A 20,418-nucleotide genomic window follows, 5' to 3' on the forward strand; every position below is an offset into this window, starting at 1 on the left:
AAACTGCAAACAAGCTGATATGTCTCAAAAACATGACACAGCAGCTGCTGTATTATGTGAGACAAACTGGAATAAGTAAAAATGTGTCTAGCATTTTCCTGTGCAGACTAAAAGAAATCTGTCCTCCCTATAGGATGATTTTGAAGAGGGAAACCTGCCGGTGAAACGTATGGCAACGAAAGCTGATCAGTGCTTCTGGAATGCAGCTCAAAACCTATAATTTCAAGTAGACACATGTCTGATTATTGATCAGCGATTGAATGTGTTAAAGAGTGTCCGAGCTGTGGGCCCGGTCATGAAGAGTGATGGTGTTGTTTAGATGAGGTCCCCCTCCTGTGCCTAGGGCCTGTCATTTCTATCTGCCGTATGTGTATTCTCCTATTTTCATTATAGCCATAAAAACAGATATGATAGCAGGCAGTGTAGTAGCTATAAACACCTTCAACCAATAGTGTAGCCACGATTAGCACCATTAGTATCACTCAAAGTCCGGCATTGACCTTATTTGACTCTTCTTGTTTGCCAACTCTTCTTCTTCTCTGGATCTTTGTTTTGTTCATAAATACATTTGCTGCAAGAGATATCCTTCCTTAGTCAGTTGTATGTAACTGAGTCCTTGAAGCTGCTCTGATCAATATTTTTATACTAGTGATGGCTCAAATGACTACGTGATGTAAATGTAAAAGGGTTTGCTTGTAGTGATGAATCCACAGGTAGTTATCACTTGACTGCATTTCACCTCAGCTGTGCGGAGCGTTTTGGTGCCTTTTAGCTCTATGTTTAAGCTTTACGACCCACTCCTGTTTTGGTTTGGTCTAATCGCTCTCATCAGTGTTTCTAGTAGGCAGCTGTTATCAGCAAAAAAAAAAATCTCTGATAAAACCACTGTGCAACCTGACCAGCACCAAATGAAGTTAGCAACTAGCTGGGGGAGGCCACTTACTGTATTTCCAGCAGTAGTTGGTGGAGACCTAAACAGAGCTAAAAGGGAGTGAATATTAGACTTTTTTTTCATCAGATGGACAGAAACATTTACATTTATTCATTTAGTTGATGTTTATTTCCAAAGCAACTTACAATTGCTATATATGTCAGAGGTCGCATGCGTCTGGAGCAACTAGGGGTTAAGTGTCTTGCTCAGGGACACATTGGTGCCTCTCACACCCAAGGCATGTGTCTTATCCACTGCGCCATCACCACCCCATTACTCCAAACATCACTCCAAATTAATGATAATGTACTCAGTATCAGATGGATGTGTTAACAAACAACTGTTTACTAGCAAGTTATTCATATCAACTTAAAAGGGGCTAATATGTCAGTGTTCACAGCTTGTTTCTGCTCGCCCAGATTGGCCAAAAACACAGCTTATTTACTTTAACAAAGTGAAATAAATCTGCCAGTTAAGATTATTTGAAGTGTTTTCAATGAAAAAATGATTTTTTGTTTCACTATAAGGAAAATCTTTCCTCAAAATTTCTTAAAAACAGTTTAATTGTCATATGAAACAGGTTTTTTTCCCAGCAGTAACATAGGTAATCCAGATGGTAAAGCATCATGGGAAATATGGTGTCAACCCAGGATGCGACTAGTTCACTGTGTACTAGCTACAGAGGAGTTTGGAAGAAGAACAATCATAGACATCAAACATCACATTTTGTTTTTTTTTTAGTCTGTCTTCATTGTGGTCGTGATCTTGTTTTGTAACAAATCTGAGTGTACTTATTGTGAATAACCCTAATAATATTGTGTTGCAGGTCTGGACGACTGCTTGCAGCAATATGTGTGTGTGTTTGAGCGCGGGGGTGTGTGCGGGGAGAGGCTGCTGAGGATTAGCCACGCCGAGCTGGAGGAGCTGGGAGTTTCTCGCATCGGACACCAGGAGCTCATTCTGGAGGCTGTGGACTTGCTCTGTGCTCTGGTAAACGTGTGTGTGTGTTGGTTTTGTAGTTTCACTGCAGTGCTGGACTCTCATCAGCCCATCTTTACAGCTGCAGCTGTTAATGTATTCATGTTCTGCTTGAATGCACAACAAAATTGATTGCAGAAAGTAAATTGTTCCCGTACTGCATCAAAACTTGCAATCCTCCCAATTGACCCTTCGCCAAGCCCCAGCTCCCTTAGTTACTGTTGCTTAGTCCGACAAACTGTCGGCGCTGCCGCTGTCTATTACTGCACTCCCAGGAGAAATATTGTCAAATTAGTTGGAAAAAGCTCAGAAAGAGCCATACAGTTTTGCAGTTGCATTATATATTTGAAGGTTGTATTCAGGCTATTCAAACAGACGTGAAAAAAAAATGAAAGATAGAAGCTAAAGCCTACCAATCACACAGTAGCCTACAAGTGAACCACCGCATCTCCCCACGATTGAGACAAAAGACAACGATATTAAGGATCAACACTGTTCCTGTACAGCTGGGTAGGTTTCTATTCATTATTACAATCATTAAAAAGCAGAACAGTAGATCTTTATAATGTTACATTCAGTAGGAAGTTATTTTTCTGGATTTATTTTAGGTTTTGGAAAGAGAATAAATCGTACTTCTCCTTTCAACCTCTCTGGGTAGCGACTGTAGTTATAACAAGTGCCCCAGGAACAGCGTTTGACCATATCTTAGAAAAATACAGCCAAAAAAAGCTAGAAAACGACTCTTTTTGCATTAGAGTAAATGCAGCCATGAAAGTGTCGGACCTCAGTTAGAGCGAGTCCTATACTGCGCTGTGATTGGCCAGCTGTGTATTCGGGGCGTGGCTCTGCGAAGGGTCAATTGTCGCAACCAAAACAAAACACAAGAAAAATGTTTGGAAGTTGCACTTTAAATCCCTGCCAAGTGTGGGCTTTGCCAAAATAAAGGTTTTGGGAAAGATACAGCTGGAAAATGACAACCTGTGAAAAATTGGTCTATGAGAAGATTGGAAGGGAATTATTGGCTACAGAGGGAGTTTGTCTTATTAAATAAACTAAACCCAACTGGATAATGAGTAATAATTAGCTAAATTTTCATATTTCTTGAATTTAAATGTCTTATTTCTGGCTCAAACATTTAATTGGTTGAAACCAACCTTTGAGCATAGGTATGGTGCGTTTATACACAATTTAACAAGCTCCAGTGTGTCATCATGTGATTCGTATGTCCAACTTAAATCGGGTTATTTATTGCATGTAACTTTAAGGTAATCAACACCAGAATCCCAAAAGTAACTGAAAATTTTACTTCTCCAGGCCTGGAGAGTAAAAGAGACTAGGGCTGACCCCAAATAGTCGAAGATTTGATGCTTCAATGGGCGGAGAATGATTTGACTGTCAATCTCACAGTCCAAGCTTCGCAGCGAAACAAAGATCATGTGCCATTTTGGCGATGTGGGGGGTGCTCAACGTCTGATTTTACATAGAACTACTAGTTTTCTCCCAAAAAGTTAATATGCAGCCTAATAAACATGTAAAAAGAAGAAAACTTTCAATAAATGTTTTTAAAAGTGCGTGAATAAATCCAAAATTGTGACCCTAACCCTGGGTCGTCAGTGCGCAAGTGTAGGCGTAACTGTGTGTGTGGCGGAAGAGGAACACTTGTTGAAGAGACGGACCCCAAGATTCACTGGTGCTGTGCTGAGTTGGCCGCACCTGGCGGGACTTTCGGATAATTTATCACCGTTGATGAATCATACAAACAATATTACATTGTTTTTAAATAGCCAGTGGCACAACAGGTGTTGTGCTGAATTCTTCCTGCCTGCTGAGAATTGCATGCACCTCGCGGGTGATAGGCCTAACGGTCATTTATGGTGAAAAAGAGGTGGATGCAAATCTCGGCAGGTAAGTTAGCCTTCAAAATTTTATCTGCCGAATTATGCATCCACCCCTTTAGGTCCTTTTCAGACACTTTGCTGTGCTCATTGATCAAATGGCCTTATCACCACATATTTAGCCTACAGAATATCAAGGACTGGTACTTCTACTAAGTGTATTAAAATACTAAAGACTCTTAACATTCATAAAATATATACTTAGAATCATTTAACACCATTGATGGACCCCACAAAGAATATTATAGCGCGTCTTGAGGCGCATGCAATTCTCGGCAGGAAGGCAAAACTCGGCACAACACCGGCTACTTGAAATAGACTGCATGGGGAGGAACCGCCACGTGCATGCAGATGTCGGCAGCACGCATGCAAGCAAAACTCTGCACAAGACCGGTGAATGACAGGGGACAGAGAGAAAAGGGTCTTCAATAAGCTTCAGTTCAGCTGTAAATTTACAGTGTAAATTGAATGAATAGACTGCAGCTCTGCAGCTTCTCAAGATTAAAGCGGAGCTACCCTCTGTAGCCCCCCCCCCAAAAAACACATGATTTACCTATCAGTCCACTATAGGCAGGACTTGACTATTCTGATTTGACTATGTAAATCCTTAGTCGGGGACAGCCCTAAAAGAGACACTTACCTACTATTTAAATGGTTAAAGTAAACAAGTTGATTTTGTTATTAACCAAAAGTGACATGTAAACTAGGAGGTTTCTTCTTGAAGAGTTTGTAATTTGTTGTGTCGTCTTTCTTCTGTTTGCCAATGTATTGTCATTATTATATTGTATAATATGTTGTTCCAATAATCTTGACAACACTGACAACATTCCTGCATACTTCAACTGGATGTAAATGTGAATAAATAAAGAGTTAGGGTGTTTTAAAATCGCAACAGACTGATAATTTCTGTTGTGTGCCCGGTGCTGCCTCATTGCAGTCACTGTGCTGACCTTCTTTCTAGCAAATATGTAATGTGAGTCATTAATATGCACCAGACTCCTTACGAAAAACTGGTAAACATGTTGACAAATAAGATGCTAATTTGTATTCGAGGTGGTTCACTGTCTGGAGGTTTGGCTAATCTTTGTTGATGTCTGTCTGTGTGTGTGTGTGTGTGTAGAACTCAGGTCTGGAGACGGAGAGCGTCAGGACTCTGGCTCACAAACTCGGCGCCTCGGCCAAAAATCTACAGAACTTCATTTCCGGCCGCCGCCGAAGCAGCCAATCAGAGAGCAGGACCTCGCGCCGGCTCCCCAATGATCTGCTGACCTCCGTGGTTGACCTCATCACAGCCGCCAAGAGCCTGCTGGCCTGGCTGGACAGGTAATATGTTTACAGGCTCTCTGTCACTGAGATCCTCTGTTTTATTAGTTATTTCATTATTGTAATATTGTTATTGTTGTTGTCAGCAGGGTAACTATTTCTTATAAAAGGCAAAGCACAAGAGTTATTAATAACATTACCAATGGCTCAGACATCACTATTATTTACAGCTGTGCTTTTCCAACAGTGACATGTCAAATTATCTTTCATGAAAAAGGCCCATTAATGGCATGAATAATAGAGGTATAATTTGGCTGCATTCACAAACTCATAATAGGAAGAACATCCACTGCTAGCCATGAAAAAAAAAAACTGACAAAGAGTGCATAGCTCCTTTTAAAAGAGCTGAATTCATTTTATTAGTGTTAATATTTGATTTTATGTAACTGCCAGCAGTTTCAGAAGATATTTTCACTGTCAGAAATTCCTGATATCTCTGACCTGGTTTGTTTTGTAGCAGGAAGTTGCATATTTTTTAGATCACTTTTTTTTTTTGCTTCAGAATAAGAAAGCTCCTTTTAGTAAGAAGTTTGTATAAATTAATTTATATTGTAAGTTAAATGATTAGCCAAATTATTGATTAGTTAATTGACACAAATTAATAATTCTTTAGGCAACAATTTTATTATGTATTAATTGTTTAAGATAAGATAAATTAAGCCTTTATTCATCCGCAGAGGGGAAATTCAGGTGTTGCAGCAGCACAAGTATATAATAAAATAAAAATGAATAAATAGAAATAAAAATAGAGCAATTAGTCGAACACATACAGTACCAACACTGTATTTTTCAGGCAAAAAGCCCAAAAGTTAACTGGCACAGGGTTCTTAAATTTTCTTATTTTTTAAATATATATATATATATAATATATTATATATAAGACAACAGAAGATGTCACCTAGCGCTCAAGGAAGTTATTATGGACATTTTCAAATAATCATTAACTGCAGGCAGCCCTCATGTACATAATACATAATATAGAGTTATAAGTCTTTTCTCTGTTGAAATCTTTGATCCAGAGCCTGTAGAGCCTTTTTTGTTTGTTTTGTTTGTACAACTAAAGCTTCAATCTGCAAAACATAAACTCTTCTGCAGCTGTTGGTTGTTGTCGTCTTTTGAGAAATGTTTTTTTTTCTTCTGAGGGATAATGTCAGACCATTTTTCTCACCATGTTTCTCCGTCTCTCCCTTGCTCTCTCTTCTCCTCTCTGTCGCTTCATTTATTTATGAGTCGACTCGATCTCCTGCACACGACACACATCAGAAACAGAACTAAAGGTCTCTGACATTCAGTTCTTGAAATGCCGGGCACCCACATCTGTCCTCAGGCCATCTAGACACACAAAAGTATATAGAGTCACGTCCACAAGCACTCTCAGACCCATAGAAACACCCACACACTCGTACAAACACACATCCGCACGCACTGACACACACTTATGCAAGCGCACACGCGTTCGCCCACGCACAATGATGCAACTGTAAATGGCAAAGCGACGTTGAGAAAGGGATAGACTCAGCAGAGCCAGCGCTTCATGCTCTCTATTCTTCATTTCTTGAAACAAATCTACGTGTAGGCATTGTCAAAGACTCCTTTTTTTATGTTTTTATCATGCGTATTACAAACAAAACACGTGAAGAAAAGAACATTTTACAGCTGTGTGAGGGCTCACCGGTAAATATAACATGCATATCATCCCTTCGGTGCTTTTATTTCAGTAAAATCTCATCTTCTAAAATTGATTCCTGCTGCCTAGGAATAATATATGAGCGAGTAATGTTTTAGTGCAATAAAGCTGCGTGGTGAATGATATGTTGAATTCATGAATACACCCTAACTATGTGGAAAAGGTTATGATTTCCAAGTATGTCGGGCTACAGTCGGTCTTGTACTAATACCAGCAAGATGAGTCCTTCCTGAAAGGTTTACAGCAACAAATTAGCATAAATCGTGTTAAAACTGAACCTTCATCTCTCCCTGATTGCTAGTTATTAGACCGCTCGGGGATGGAGGGAAAGTGCAACATCAGTTCAGCGCTCAGGCAGCAAATGTACAGCACATTCTAGTTCTCTCATAAAGACTTAGAAGTCATTTTTGCAACCTTTTCATGTATAAAATAACAGCGTGGGTACAGCACAGATCATCTCTTTCCTGCCTCTGATGCCTTGATGTACCGAGATACTTTTCTCTTTCTCTGTAGTGACAAACGCCATGCAGACATCAAACTGTGCAGAAGGCAACCCCGTCCTTTAAATCTGCTGGGGACAAAAGTGAAATAGTCATTTCATAATGACTGAAATTTGCAGTATCTCCCTTTGTTTGATATTTGCAGTATTTCCCTTTCTTTGAACATTTCATTTCCTCTTTATATGCACATTTGAAAGCACCTACCTATGAATTAATAACATGGCCTTAGAGGCTGAATATATGTGTGTATTTTGCTGATAGCCTAAAAATACAGTAGTAGTATTTCTATTTCTATACAACCAATGTAGTGAATGAGCACTTTAAATTTTTTTTAAAATATAGGGGATATATGGCTGGCTGGTATCAAGACAATCAACACTACCCACCGTGCAGTCCCTCAAAATAGTTCAAAATGACTTTCTTAACTACTGTACTTAAGTACAATTCTGAGCTGCTTGTACTTTACTCAAGTGTTTCCATTACTGCATACTTCAACTAGCTTCTTCTTGCTACATTTCAGAGAGAAATACTGTATTTTTTAGTCCACAACATTTATTTGATAGCTAGAGTTCCTTTTTTTAGATGAAAATTTTGCATAAAAACATTGGGTATGCTAATAAAATACAACGCATTGTTTAAGATTAAACCAGTGGTTCCCAACCTTTTTGACTTGTGACCCTGTACAAAAATGCAGAGTCTACTTGGGGCCTCTTATTACATGAGTCCATGAGTTGTGAGCAATTCCACCTCAGAGTGATTTCCCCTTTAAACTTTGCAGATAGTTTAATTTAAGTAACTGTTCAAGGCCAAGATAGGGCAAACTCTCCAATATTTCACAAACAGATTTGTGTATGTGTTTTCCTCTGCCATTAATCATCTCGAGAACCCTCAGATTTATCTTGTGACTCTGTGGAGGGTCTGGAGAACTGTACTTAAAACTGGCTCCACCACGACTTCCACAGTAAAAACCCTCTCAAGCAATAATGCATCAGTGTTAAAAATGTAAATGTTGCTACCAGTGGTTCTGTAATTTTACTTAAGTAGGATTGTGAATGAAGGACTATTACTCGTAGTAGAGTACTTTTACGCTGTGACTTTAGTACTTTTACTCAAGTAAAGGATTGAATAGCTCTTCCACCACTAGTTAGTGTCAGATGATCGCAGTGTGTTTTTTTTCCTCAAGATAATTCCTCGATAGAAGTGAAATAATTTTAGGACTATTGTAATGATATATTTGTAAAGCTTGTAAAAAAACAGTTGTAAAAGCTTGAAATGTGAGAGAGAAGTGTGGAGGTCTGGAAGACGGTGGAGATGCGTTAAAAAGTGAGCTCACTAGTTTTACCATTACTCAGGGTTTCCTCTGCCCTCAAATATAGACTCTTCTCTGGTGATCTTTCTTCTTGTATTAGTCACAGTATGCTGTAAGACACCATATCCAAGCATCAGATGAGGTGGAGGAGAACAATGGCATGACTATATCGGGGCACCTTCAGGTGTATTATCTCTTCTTTACAACTGCCATTTACCACAGAAGAAAAGAATGGTTGTGGTGAAATGAGTGTCCAGTTTTTTTTACAGTTGTATGAAGTAGAAAAGGTTGTTCACGTTGTTCACCAGTTTGGTGCATATAGCAGTACAGCGTAACTTCTGGATGATTCTGGAAAACCCAAGATTACAATGCTGACTTTTTATTCATCCAATGCCAAAGTCTCTTGCTACACAGTACTTACAGTCATACATTGGCACTGAATTGAAAAAGTGTACATAATTCCTAGAGAGTATTTATTTAACCAACAGTGAGTTAGCTGAGAAAAGAGAAGAAACGTTAAGTGTTATTGTACCTGCAGTTTACCTTGTGCAATGATTTGAAATGGTGACTTAGTCATTTTATGTAACTCTATGTTTTAGTTGTCAAGTTAAGATAAGTATTTTCTGTAACATTGGTATGTTGAAGGACCAGACCCCTTGGTACTTGTACAAATATTAACAATAAAACATATTAAAAGTATCCAAAAAAGGTTTAGCGATTAGCTCAGTTGATAGAACTTGTGCGCCATGTACAAGGCTGAGTCCTTACTGCAGAATCCGTGGTTCAAGCCCAGCCTGCCGCATGTTGCTGCGTGTCACCCACTCTCTCTCACTCTCTCTCTTTCCACTGTCCTATCAAACAATGCCCCAAAAAATAACCCAAAAACCATTAATGATGTTGATAATGCAACATGAAAAAAGTGATTTTTAATAATTTTTTAATCACTCTTATTCATTTTTGTCTTGCTTCAATTTGGGGGCTGCAGTTCCCATAATGCTTTGGGAGACGTAAAAAGGAAGTATAATGTTTCCATGCAGTCAGTTAGTTAGCTGTGGGGACACAATTAGATCCCCGTTTTGTAAGCTTATATTTGTTTACATTTTGGCACCATTAAAAGTATGCCGAATTAGCTATTAGCAGTTCATGTTTGCTGTGTATCCATTAATGTACAGACAACTATCACTTGATTACTTTTATAACAAAGAAAACTTAAAAGTGTGATGATTGTCAGGAAAGTTCTGGAGTGTCTTTTTTTCTGATTTCTAGGCGGATATATGGGTCTTTATTTTTGTAACAAGTGTAACACACCAAATCTAAAAATACGCGATCTGTGTAGTCAGATTTTAGTTAGATTTTAGAGTTATGACTCTTAAGAAGTTTTAGTACTTTAAAGTACTTCACCTCACACAATTGGAAACAGGTCTGTTTAGCCACAGCATCGTCTGAGCTGTAAAAAAAAAAAAAAAGGTTTCTCAGTGTTGTTTGAGGGTTGGAGCCTGATAGTTAGCAAACAGTCTGTGTAGCCTTAGGTCCTGCTTATATATAGCACACAGCCTCAATACTGATGACCCAAATCACACACACACACACCACAGATTCATCACACACCAGAGGCCGAATTTAAATCTGGGTGTTTAGAACAGTGATGCGAAGTAATGGTGTGTGTCTTTGTGTGTGTTTTGATAACGATGTGCCCCATATCAGTAATATTCATTTTGATGTCCCTTTGTGTCTGTATCCATTCATTAACGCTCCATTAGTTGCAGCATGTTCCTTATCACTGCCACCTTGTTCACACCTGAATAGTCTACTGTGTCACGTTCATTTATATACATTGTGTTTGCACAAAAAAAGGCTTTAAGGACCCTTGTCTCAACAAACCCGACAGCAGAATGCTCACACTTCACTGGAAACTCTGACTGTGCATACAAACATGCGGGAGACTTTGAGAATGGTGCCAGTAGCAAAGTAGCTTAATAAATCCACAATGGTCTAATAACCCTCCACACACTGTTTATTTCAGTCATTAAAAAGTTTTCTAAAAGAATGGCAAGGCCTAAACTGTGCTTTTTTTGTTTGTGGGTTTTCAAAACATTCCTATTTACCTGGTTCTCTAATGCAGCTTTATTCACCCTTCCACTGGAGCAGTGTCCCCTTCCCTCTGTGGAAGACCATCACCGTTGAATCTCCACTTTAAGAAGCCAGGTGTCAGGGGCAGTATTCTCCAGTGTACACTTTAACGCACCTGTAATGGTTTGGATTTCTGAGCTGGTAGTTCATACAAAATGTTGTCTTATTTATGAGCATTTACGCTCATTCATGACCTTGGATGCATCAATGTTAATGGTCCCACTCAAGAGCAATGACCTCTGAGCAATACAGACCAACCAAACTTTTATATGCATTGTGTTGTTTCACTGATCGTTTTTTTAAATTTTTGTAGCAGTTAAAGGGGGATTGCATGTGAGGCCTGTGCAAGTGTTTATAGAGAGAAAAATGCATGTAGGTGAGCAGTATATTTGATTGTGCATACTTTTCAGCTGTGCATCAGTAACATACAAGTGGGGCATCAGGCCCATTCATTGCCATGAAAGTACCCTATTATGATTCCAATATTTGCTTTGTCCGTAGTCCATCTTATTAACTCTTTAAAGTTAACTATACGTTGCAATGATGACATTATTTGAGAGTTGTTTTTATTCTTTTCCATTACAGAAATTAGTTCATTAATCGATTATTTGAGCCTCTAAGCAGTCAACAATATTTGTATTTTAAGGAGAAATGCCACATGTTGACGTCGGGTTTCCAGCATCTTAAATGTAATGATTTGCTGCTTTTCTCTCTTAAACATGATTGTAAATTGAATATCTTGGTGTCGCAGCACAGTAAGTGCTGGTTAATTTATTTGTCTTTAATTATCAACAAGTCTTCTGGCTGTACCAGTTACTAACAAGCCACAACAAATACTGCATGCTGTGGTTGCAAACAACAAGAAAGGATCGGTTCATTTATGTTAACAAATAGATGCAGATGGAAACTAAACCTAAGTACTTCAGGATAGATCGTTATCAGACAAGACAGCCTTCTTCATGTTTGGCAACTAATCACAGAGAAATGGCAACCTGTGTCTGTGACAAAGAGTAATTTAGCCACTTAGGGCTCTGGGATAATGCAGTTTTAACAGAGAAAACAAATAATTAATAGATCTAAAAAATAATTGATAGTGAAAATAATCGTTAGCTGCAGCCCAAATTAACACTAAAGTATTTCAAAGGAGAACCACAACATCAAACTTTTAACTAAACAGATAAATATACCGGATGTAATAAATAGGGCTGCAGATAACAATGATTTTAGTATTCGAAGCTTCTATAGATTATTTCAACGATTCATCAATGTGCTTGGCGGCGGCGCCCCCCCCCCCCTGTTACGGGATCAGCTGTGCACATTTATAGGTGATAGATATTTATTAGTCCTATCGGAAATTCATAGTGTGTCATACAGCAAACATAAACACTGTGCTGTATAGTTACATGGATTAAACGAAGCATCGATGCAAAGAATTTGTGTCGAAGCATTTTATGAATCGATTTTATCGAATCGTTTCAGCCCTAGTAATTAATAAAATAAGTTCTGATAATGAGGTGATAAATCATTTCATATGCAATCACCTGTTCATGATAACCTCTTATATTTTATTAAATGTTATAGCAAAAATGAAACAAAATAACAAATAATTGAAGGCGAGTCATCTGTAACTAAATTAAATTAATCAATTCAAGAAATGAGTTCGTTATCAGCGATGTCTCTGATTTATAACAAACGTCACATATAATCTCATGACTGAGTTGTAAAACTACTTATAAATTTGTGTGTCTGTGTGCGCGAACACACAACATCTGCCTCTCTAACAATGCTCCTGTCCATCTCCTCTGTACAGTATCTAATGCAGCAGCAACATTTGAAGACTACTGCTGTGTTATCTGTTCCTCCCAGGTCTCCCTTTGCTGCAGTGGCAGACTACTCAGTAACCCGAAATAATGTCATTCAGCTCTGCCTGGAGCTCACCACCATTGTACAGCAGGTGTGTGGAATTGTTTGTGTGTGTTTTATGAAGGCTGATAGCTCGTATTCTGCCATGGCTGTCATATTCCCCTAAGAACGGTGTGTGTGGGTGTGATGCAGCAGACTCTGCTCTCTGCATCCTTGAGCGAAACTCAATTCTTCGCTATTTATGTCCTTACAGTCTGTCTTTTGTGTGACTGATGTGTGTGTAAATAAAAGCTAAACGTGTCTGTTTGTGTGGGCGTATTTTCCTTCTGCGAGGGTATAGAGTGTGCAGGTGCAGGGTTCAGTAATGTGAGGCCCAGACAGTATACAGAAGCAGCAGCATGATGGTGTTTGTGTTTTTGAGTTTTTGCAAGACAGGATGTTCTGCTCGCGCTACATTAAATTCTGCTTCTCCCCCAGGACTGTACGGTGTTTGAGACGGAGAACAAAATCCTTCATGTGGTGAGTCCTGCTACCTCATCCAGCTGTCGCTTATTTGCTGTGTTGACGGGTCCTGTTGTTGTAGTTGTTGTCGCCTCATACCCACTCACACAATACTCCACAAACACAGAAACTCACAACTTTGTAAAGAAACTTTACAGCAGTATTTTAAGGGAAATAGTTTGACATTTTGGGAAATTTTTGCTTTCTTGCCAAGAGATGGATGAGGAGGTCAATATCATTCTCGTCTGTTAAATGTAAAGCTTCAGTCAAAAAGTGATTAGCTACTAGCCTGGCTCTGTCCAAAGTTCAGTGTCTTTACCTAAGTCTTCACCGTCTCCTCCAAAAACCTTTTTTTTTTTTTTTTTTACTTTTTTGTTTGTGTGCCGTTTATAAAAAATAAATAAATAATATGTTCATTTGTGAGCATTAGAAGTGCTGCTTCCAGTCTTTATGCTAAGCTAGGCTAACCTCTGGCTCCTGGCTGGAGCTCCATACTTAATGCTGCATTCACATAATATCGGCAGAATTATGTTATTCTGGCACACAGCTAACCTTGTAGGCGCATCATTTAAACAGCCAAAACAGGGGGCAGCTATTGTGTAATTGACCTTTTTCACGGCAGACATTTTGACTTGTCAAACACAGGTGTTTCTACATTCACTAATTACCGAGTTGCATTGCAGTAATCGCTGCATCGCAATCGTTAATGTTCTTAGTTCCACCTGAGCTTCACCTGCTATGGCAAGTCGAAACGTCTGCTGTGAAAGAGTTCTGTGAATCTGATTCCTTTGGGGATGACAGAAACAAAGAGTGCTGCGCTGCTAGCAAGGCCCTCCAGATTCAGGTTAGGCAAAATGTATTCACCAAAATGAAGGAATGTGAAGTGTAGACTTTCTACGGAGAAAGGGAATAAACAACAAATGGAGCAAAATATAATGAGGCTCATCATGCTCTTGAGTTCACGGTCAAAACAGCTAGAATCTTTATGTCTTTTGTAAATGTGTTTTGAGGAAGTTTGGGAGCTACTTTTGTGGATTATCAGTGCTGTCAGCAGTTTTTATTCAAACTACTTTCTACCAGGGAAGTGTGACAGCATGTTGTGGGGAGTCTGCGGTTGTTTATGCAAAAAAATAATCTGAATAATTTTTACATGTACATTTTCAATGCTGTGGGCACGGCAAATTATACTCACCGAGGCAGCTATTTTAGAGGATTAATATCTGAGAACACTGGACTAATAAAACGAACTGTATAGCTAGATACTACTTCAGGTAAATAAGAAAATGTGTTCTCTTTTTTGTAATTTTCGGTGAACTGACCCCTTTAAAGTGCAGTTAGCTGTGTTAATGGTGGCAGCCTCTAACAAAGTCAATTCTGCATTAACACATGCATTGTATTAAAGATTATGAGGGAAGATGTGTTTATATTCTCAGTAAAGCCAAATAGAAAACATTAAAAAAAAAAAAATCTTTAACATCCTTTGTGGCATGAAGCTAAAAAGATTGATTAGAAATGCCCTAAATCTGACAAACACAAGGTGTACAGGTTGTTTATGTTCTTCTTTTGTTTTTATCTCTTTTTTCTTAATAAAGCACAGCTGGTGAACCTGTTTTATAAAAGCTCTGTGTATTGTTACCTGTCCTCTCTGGTTTTCTTCATCTCTGTAGTGCAAGACTCTGTCGGAGGTGTGTGAGCACATCGTGTGCGTGTCGTCAGACCCGCTGGTTTCTCAGTCAGCCCACCTCGAACTGGTTCACCTCACCAACATCAAACCCTCTGAAGGCCTGGTAATGACGCTGTCTACTGGGCTTTAGTATGTTATAAACTGTGTGTGGCCGGTTATTTCAGGTTCTGTTTGTCTGTCTTTTTGTTGGTCTCTAGTTTTCATCATTTTAATCTGATCAACTTTGTGGTTCTGAATCAGGAAGCACAGAAGCCAACAGCTGTTAAATTAATGTGTCAGACACATTTAATTAACACTTCATATATTCTGCTCCTCATCGAATTTTCAGGCTGTAGGTACAGGTTGTGAACATTAATTAGGCTGCCACTAAAAACAATAGTGTTTCTGGCTAGCAAAAGGTGATAAGACAAATGTGAGGTGTAGCTATTTTACCTTTTAGTTACTTGACGTTGTTGAAATGTAAACCTAGATAACATTTAAGAAGATAAGGGAATCAAAAAGATTCAGATTAGACACTAAATTTTAAACAACAAAACAAAACTTTTTAGCTTTTTCCTTCCCTGTCCATCAGGGGATGTACATCAAGTCAACCTATGACGGCCTCCATGTGATCACAGGAACTACTGAAGGGGTAAGAGGCTCACAATCCCACTTCAACACGTTCAAATACTGAACCACAGCTGAGCAGTTAGCTTTATCTGCACCAGTAATACTCTCACTCTTAATACTTCCCACAAACACCAAAGAAGTGGATTTCCCACCAGGCCCGGGGGTTTGAAGGTTATAGAAAACAGATTCTTGCAAAGAATATCTACAAAACTGACAACATTTGGATTCATAACGGCATTTCAGATTCCACATGGGTGACTCTGCAAGGCATTCCCTCTGCTATATTGTAGTGTATTGAAGTACAGTTTGTTGAACAGCTTGCCCACACTGGTGTGCGGAGATCAATAAACTCAGATCAATTCACAGTCGTCTGTTTTCCTTCTGTCTCTGTCTTCTGTGCCTCTGTAGTCTCCAGCTGACCGCTGTAAGAAGATCCATGCAGGGGATGAAGTCATTCAAGTCAATCACCAGACTGTGGTGGGTTTCTTACTGTGCTTGTGTGCTGCCTGTATGTTCTAAATATATCTTTTTGTGTTTATTCAGGTGATCATCTATAGATTTTGTGTGTGTGTTAAGTGCACTTATATCTAATTGAAATGATTGGGATCAATTGCTTGTTAAAGGGCCATTCCCTCTTTTTTTTATTCTGTGTATCAACACATATAACTGAAGAATTTGATCTATAGATGCAAAAACTATATTTTGCATGTTTCTTATATTAATATAATATATGTGTGCCTGTTTTTACATATCTTGCCGATGCAAACAAACATTTAAAGCTGCTGTAATCAATATTTTTATAATAACAATCAATCAGATGACAATGTGTAATGTGAAAGAGGTCACTCAAAATGATCAATCCAAAGATAACTGCCACAGAATCCCCTCAGCTCTACAGTAGGAAGCTTTTTTCTTTCTTTCACCTTTTGTTTTAGTTTGTGGGCCCAAAAACAGCTAAAAGAGAGGTGATATTGGACTTACATTTGTTAGGTGCTTAACAAGTTAACTATAGCAACTTAAAAAATGTTGGAAGGACAACGTTGTGTTCACAGCATCTTTCTGCTGGTCCATGTGTCCCAAAAATCAGTTACTACATGTTTAATATCACCAGAAAATATTTTATGGTAAGATTTTGTTGTTTTCCCAAAGTGTTATCTTGTATTATAAGACCTGTAAATCAAATTGGCATCTAAAACCAGTTGCAATTATGTGCCTTGAATTTGTGTGGTAGGCATAGGTGTTATTTACACCGGGGACGCTGGGGACATGTCCCCACCACTTTTTGAAAATGACTGATTTTGTCCTCACCACTTTTGGAAAGCATTTGCTAAAAGTTTTCTGAAAATTAGCTTGCAACAAAAAATGTTAAATAACAAATAAAGATTCTATAAGAAAGGTTTACTTGCACAATAGGAAAACATGAAATGCAATGTAAATATAGAAGAAACAAATCTGCCTTGTCCAAAAAAGTAAGTTAGGCTAAAAAAACAAGCTGCTGATTACTGCATTATATTCGATAATATTTTTATATTCTGATTTGTCACTGGCCACATGAATTTTGTTTCCCTTCATATAAATAAAGACATTTCCACCATAAATTGGTGCAGAAAATGTCTCTAGAATGCAGGAAATTAAGAGTTTAATGCTCAAAATCTTGGCCCCCCAATCAAATAGCCTATTTCATATATATTGTTTGTAAATAGCATTGATATATTTTTGATCCCAATATTGTTTTGTCTCACCCCTAAATGTCCCCACCACTTTTCAACACAAAGTGATGCCCTTGGTTTTTTCATTCAGCAACTTACACTTGCTATGTATGTCAGAGGTCGCACGCCTCTAGGGGTCAAGTGTCTTGCTCAAAGACACATTGGTGGATGGGTTACAGTGGGGAGTTGAACCCGGGTCTCTCACACCAAAGCCATGTGTCTCATCCACTGTCCCATCACCACCCTACAAGATGTACAAATGCACGTGGCTGGCATTGCAATGAGTATAATAAGATCCTCCAACCCTCTCTGCACCTCCTCTTGCAATATGATCAGATCTCAGGTCAATCCAGTAAATGCAATTAAGATAGTGTGTTTGCCTTAATTGGAAAATATCTCCCCACATGGCACAGATGAGAGAAGGTCAAAAAGAGAGTCTTTAAGAAAAAAACAACTGGTGACCTTTATAGTAGCCATTTTTATATTTGTATACCGTAGGTTTTTGTTCGCACATTCCTCTACACACAAAGAAAAACACTAGCTAAAAACGTAGGAAGATATATCATAAGATGCATTTGTTTTCAAATTGAGGGCAGGTTACATCACAGAAATCTCTATAGATAGACTTACCACCTCCACACCCACTTGTCGTGCACAGAAGGCTCAACAAGCGAGATCCAATCACGACATGGACCGAATTCAAACTACGGGCTTAACATAACGCTGTGATTGTGTTCTTCATTACCCAGCTGATGGATAATCATCCTCTTTTCCCCACTGTCCTCTCCCGTCCACAGGTGGGCTGGCAGTTGCGTAACCTGGTCGGCTCGCTGAGGGCCGATAAAGGCATTGTGTCCCTGACCCTGAAGAAGCGTCCGCAGAGCACGCTCAGCTCTGCCCCTGCACTGCTGAAGAACATGCGTTGGAAACCCCTAGCTCTGCAGGTGGGACCAGCTCTACCTTTTATAGACTTTATTAAAACACTGCACTGGCCCACATAATTCCCCACAGCATTCCCACTCCCTGAACGACTGCAGCCAAAGCGTGTAATTAGGTCAGGGTACTGTGGCTCAGCATGGTTTTGTTTGCCAGCTGAAACAAACTGGAATGAATGGGAAATGAAAATTGATGGCACCATCCACCCACATTCCCAGTGCTCTGCGAATTATGAAATGTATCTCCCTAATTAACACTTGATGATCTACACAATCAGGAGGAAACACAAAGGGAAACAGTTTTTTTCTCTGCCCTCCATCAGTGTTTTGTCTTGTGTGACCACTTTAGTCATGTCTCTTAAAGGATCTTTTTTGGCTTATTACTCAGTTGCTGAACTATCTAAAAGTGTGGGGCGCTTGTCCACTAATGTGCAACCTCTGCAAGAATTCTAGGCGTCATCTTTAATTCAGCATTAAAATTCGACCAACAAATTAATTCTGTTGTCAAAGGTAGCTTTTTAATTGCAAGACTAAAATCCTTTCTCTCTCTTGAGGACTTGGAGATTGTTTTACATGCACTTATATTTTCCTGATTTGCAATTGTACTCCGGCATCTGTGACTCATCATTATCACGCTTGCAGCTTGTTCAAATGCGGCGGCTAGATTGTTGACTAGTACAAGATAGAGGGACCATATCTGCTCTCTTCACTGGGAAGGCCTGTTACATATAGAGTTGATTTTAAGGATTTTAAAGTGTTTTTAAGGCATTACATGGATTGGCTCCATCGTATATTTCAGATCTCCTTCGGCTGTATCACTCTGAGGCCCCTGAGATGATCAAACAGCTTTTCACAAAAATGAATCCAAGTTGTGAATACTGTCATGTGAAGTCCATTTCTCTCTGTCTGCTAACTTCTGCCACACTTTTCTCATCCTGCAACGCATTGTTGTTTTCGGTTCCTTGCTGCCTACTGTCTGTCGGAGCTAGATCAAATAAATGACGTGTATTTGATATTATTTGATCATTTTTATTCAACTAATATTCATACCGTTTGAAATAAATAAACTGTTTTTATAGTAGCCTATTTCAGTTTTGTGCAAGAGGAATTAAAGGCCTGTCCCATATGGAAACCTGTCCCCAAATATAGGCAGGGTCAATTCAGTGGTTTTAGTAAATAAAAGCCCAGGCTATTCATCAAATTTTTACGGTATTCATGTTCGGTTACAGTGATTTTGAAGCGCTGTGGACGTGTAGTCTGACTTAGTGTAGTCTTGCTGTTAATGGATTATCCTTATCTTGTAATTATGTTTGAGTTGTTGGAACTGTTGTGCCCTACGCCATCCAAACAGGTGCTATATATCGTGAACAGTGAGAGCCAGCACCATAACCATTTTGTTGACACTACGTCACAGACACATTGGCTCCAACAGTTATTATAAGTTTGAATAAATCAAAAATCATATCTCAAATCATAAATCCATTCAAGACAGATCTTTAAATATCCGCTTTTGCTTTCTGCAGCCAACCAGAAGCCCAGGCAGCGGTTCGGCCACACCCTCTGGCACACCCACCAAGAGCTCTGCCCTCCAGGATCTTCACATCCCTCCTCCACCTGCTGAGCCATACACACCAAGGTAGAGTGTCCGTGTACTTTCAAAGACAAAAGTTCAGCTGACAAGAAAGTGGCGACAGCAAAGAGGAGCTTTGACTTGTTGGATGTTCATGTGTTTGCTGGTAAATCATCCTCTGTTGTTGCCATAGAGATGAGACCGGAGCCTTGTCTGGAGATGAGGTATCTCGCAACCACAGTGGCGTCAGCGTTGCCAAGCGCTCTGAGTCACCAAACTCCTTCCTGGATCAAGAGACTCGCCGGCGAGAAGAGGAAGAGCCCGTGTACTGCACCACGCCCACATATGGTACGTGGGGTGTGCGTGTGTGTGAGAGAGAGAGAGAGAGAGAGAGAGAAATGGAGAGGAGGGATTGAGTTCAATCTCATTCTGCTGTGTTGAAGCACTTCAAAAAATAATCATGGGGCCAGGAATCCACCTGCCAGACCACGGAGGATAATAGAAAGTTTTAGAAAGTGATGCAGCTCTATACATCGTGGATAAAATAGATGAAATCTTTGCAAGAATATTACATATCAGACATGGAGACAAAGGAGAATATTAAAGGTTCAGTGTGTAAGTTTTAGTGGCATCTAGTGGTGAGGGTTGCAAATTGCAACAAATGGCTCACTGTGCATTCACTTGATCTTCAGACAAAATAAGTACTTTATAATAAATGTACTAATTCTAAAGGCAAATGTAAATTCAGCAGTAAAAAACTGTGTGGCATCGGCCCAAAAAAAAGTCAGTAGACG

The 20,418-nt window shown here is 39.2% G+C and overlaps 1 protein-coding gene across 5 annotated transcripts in view; it reads left to right on the plus strand.

Moving 5' to 3' along the window:
* cnksr2a (connector enhancer of kinase suppressor of Ras 2a) overlaps positions 1-20,418 on the plus strand; it is a 70,187-nt gene that overhangs the window by 11,922 nt on the left and 37,847 nt on the right. For all 5 annotated transcript variants that reach the window (XM_038731806.1, XM_038731793.1, XM_038731797.1 and 2 more), the window contains exons 2-11: positions 1,758-1,921; positions 4,925-5,127; positions 12,620-12,707; positions 13,094-13,135; positions 14,785-14,904; positions 15,373-15,432; positions 15,819-15,887; positions 17,917-18,063; positions 19,578-19,690; positions 19,818-19,972. In XM_038731806.1, coding sequence (XP_038587734.1) covers positions 1,758-1,921; positions 4,925-5,127; positions 12,620-12,707; positions 13,094-13,135; positions 14,785-14,904; positions 15,373-15,432; positions 15,819-15,887; positions 17,917-18,063; positions 19,578-19,690; positions 19,818-19,972 — 1,161 coding nt within the window. The remainder of the gene's footprint in view (positions 1-1,757; positions 1,922-4,924; positions 5,128-12,619; positions 12,708-13,093; positions 13,136-14,784; positions 14,905-15,372; positions 15,433-15,818; positions 15,888-17,916; positions 18,064-19,577; positions 19,691-19,817; positions 19,973-20,418) is intronic.

The sequence above is a fragment of the Micropterus salmoides genome, unplaced genomic scaffold, assembly GCF_014851395.1.
Source record: "Micropterus salmoides isolate LMB-PRFRI ecotype aquatic unplaced genomic scaffold, ASM1485139v1 Ms_hic_scaffold_1, whole genome shotgun sequence".
Taxonomy (NCBI): Eukaryota; Metazoa; Chordata; class Actinopteri; order Centrarchiformes; family Centrarchidae; genus Micropterus; species Micropterus salmoides.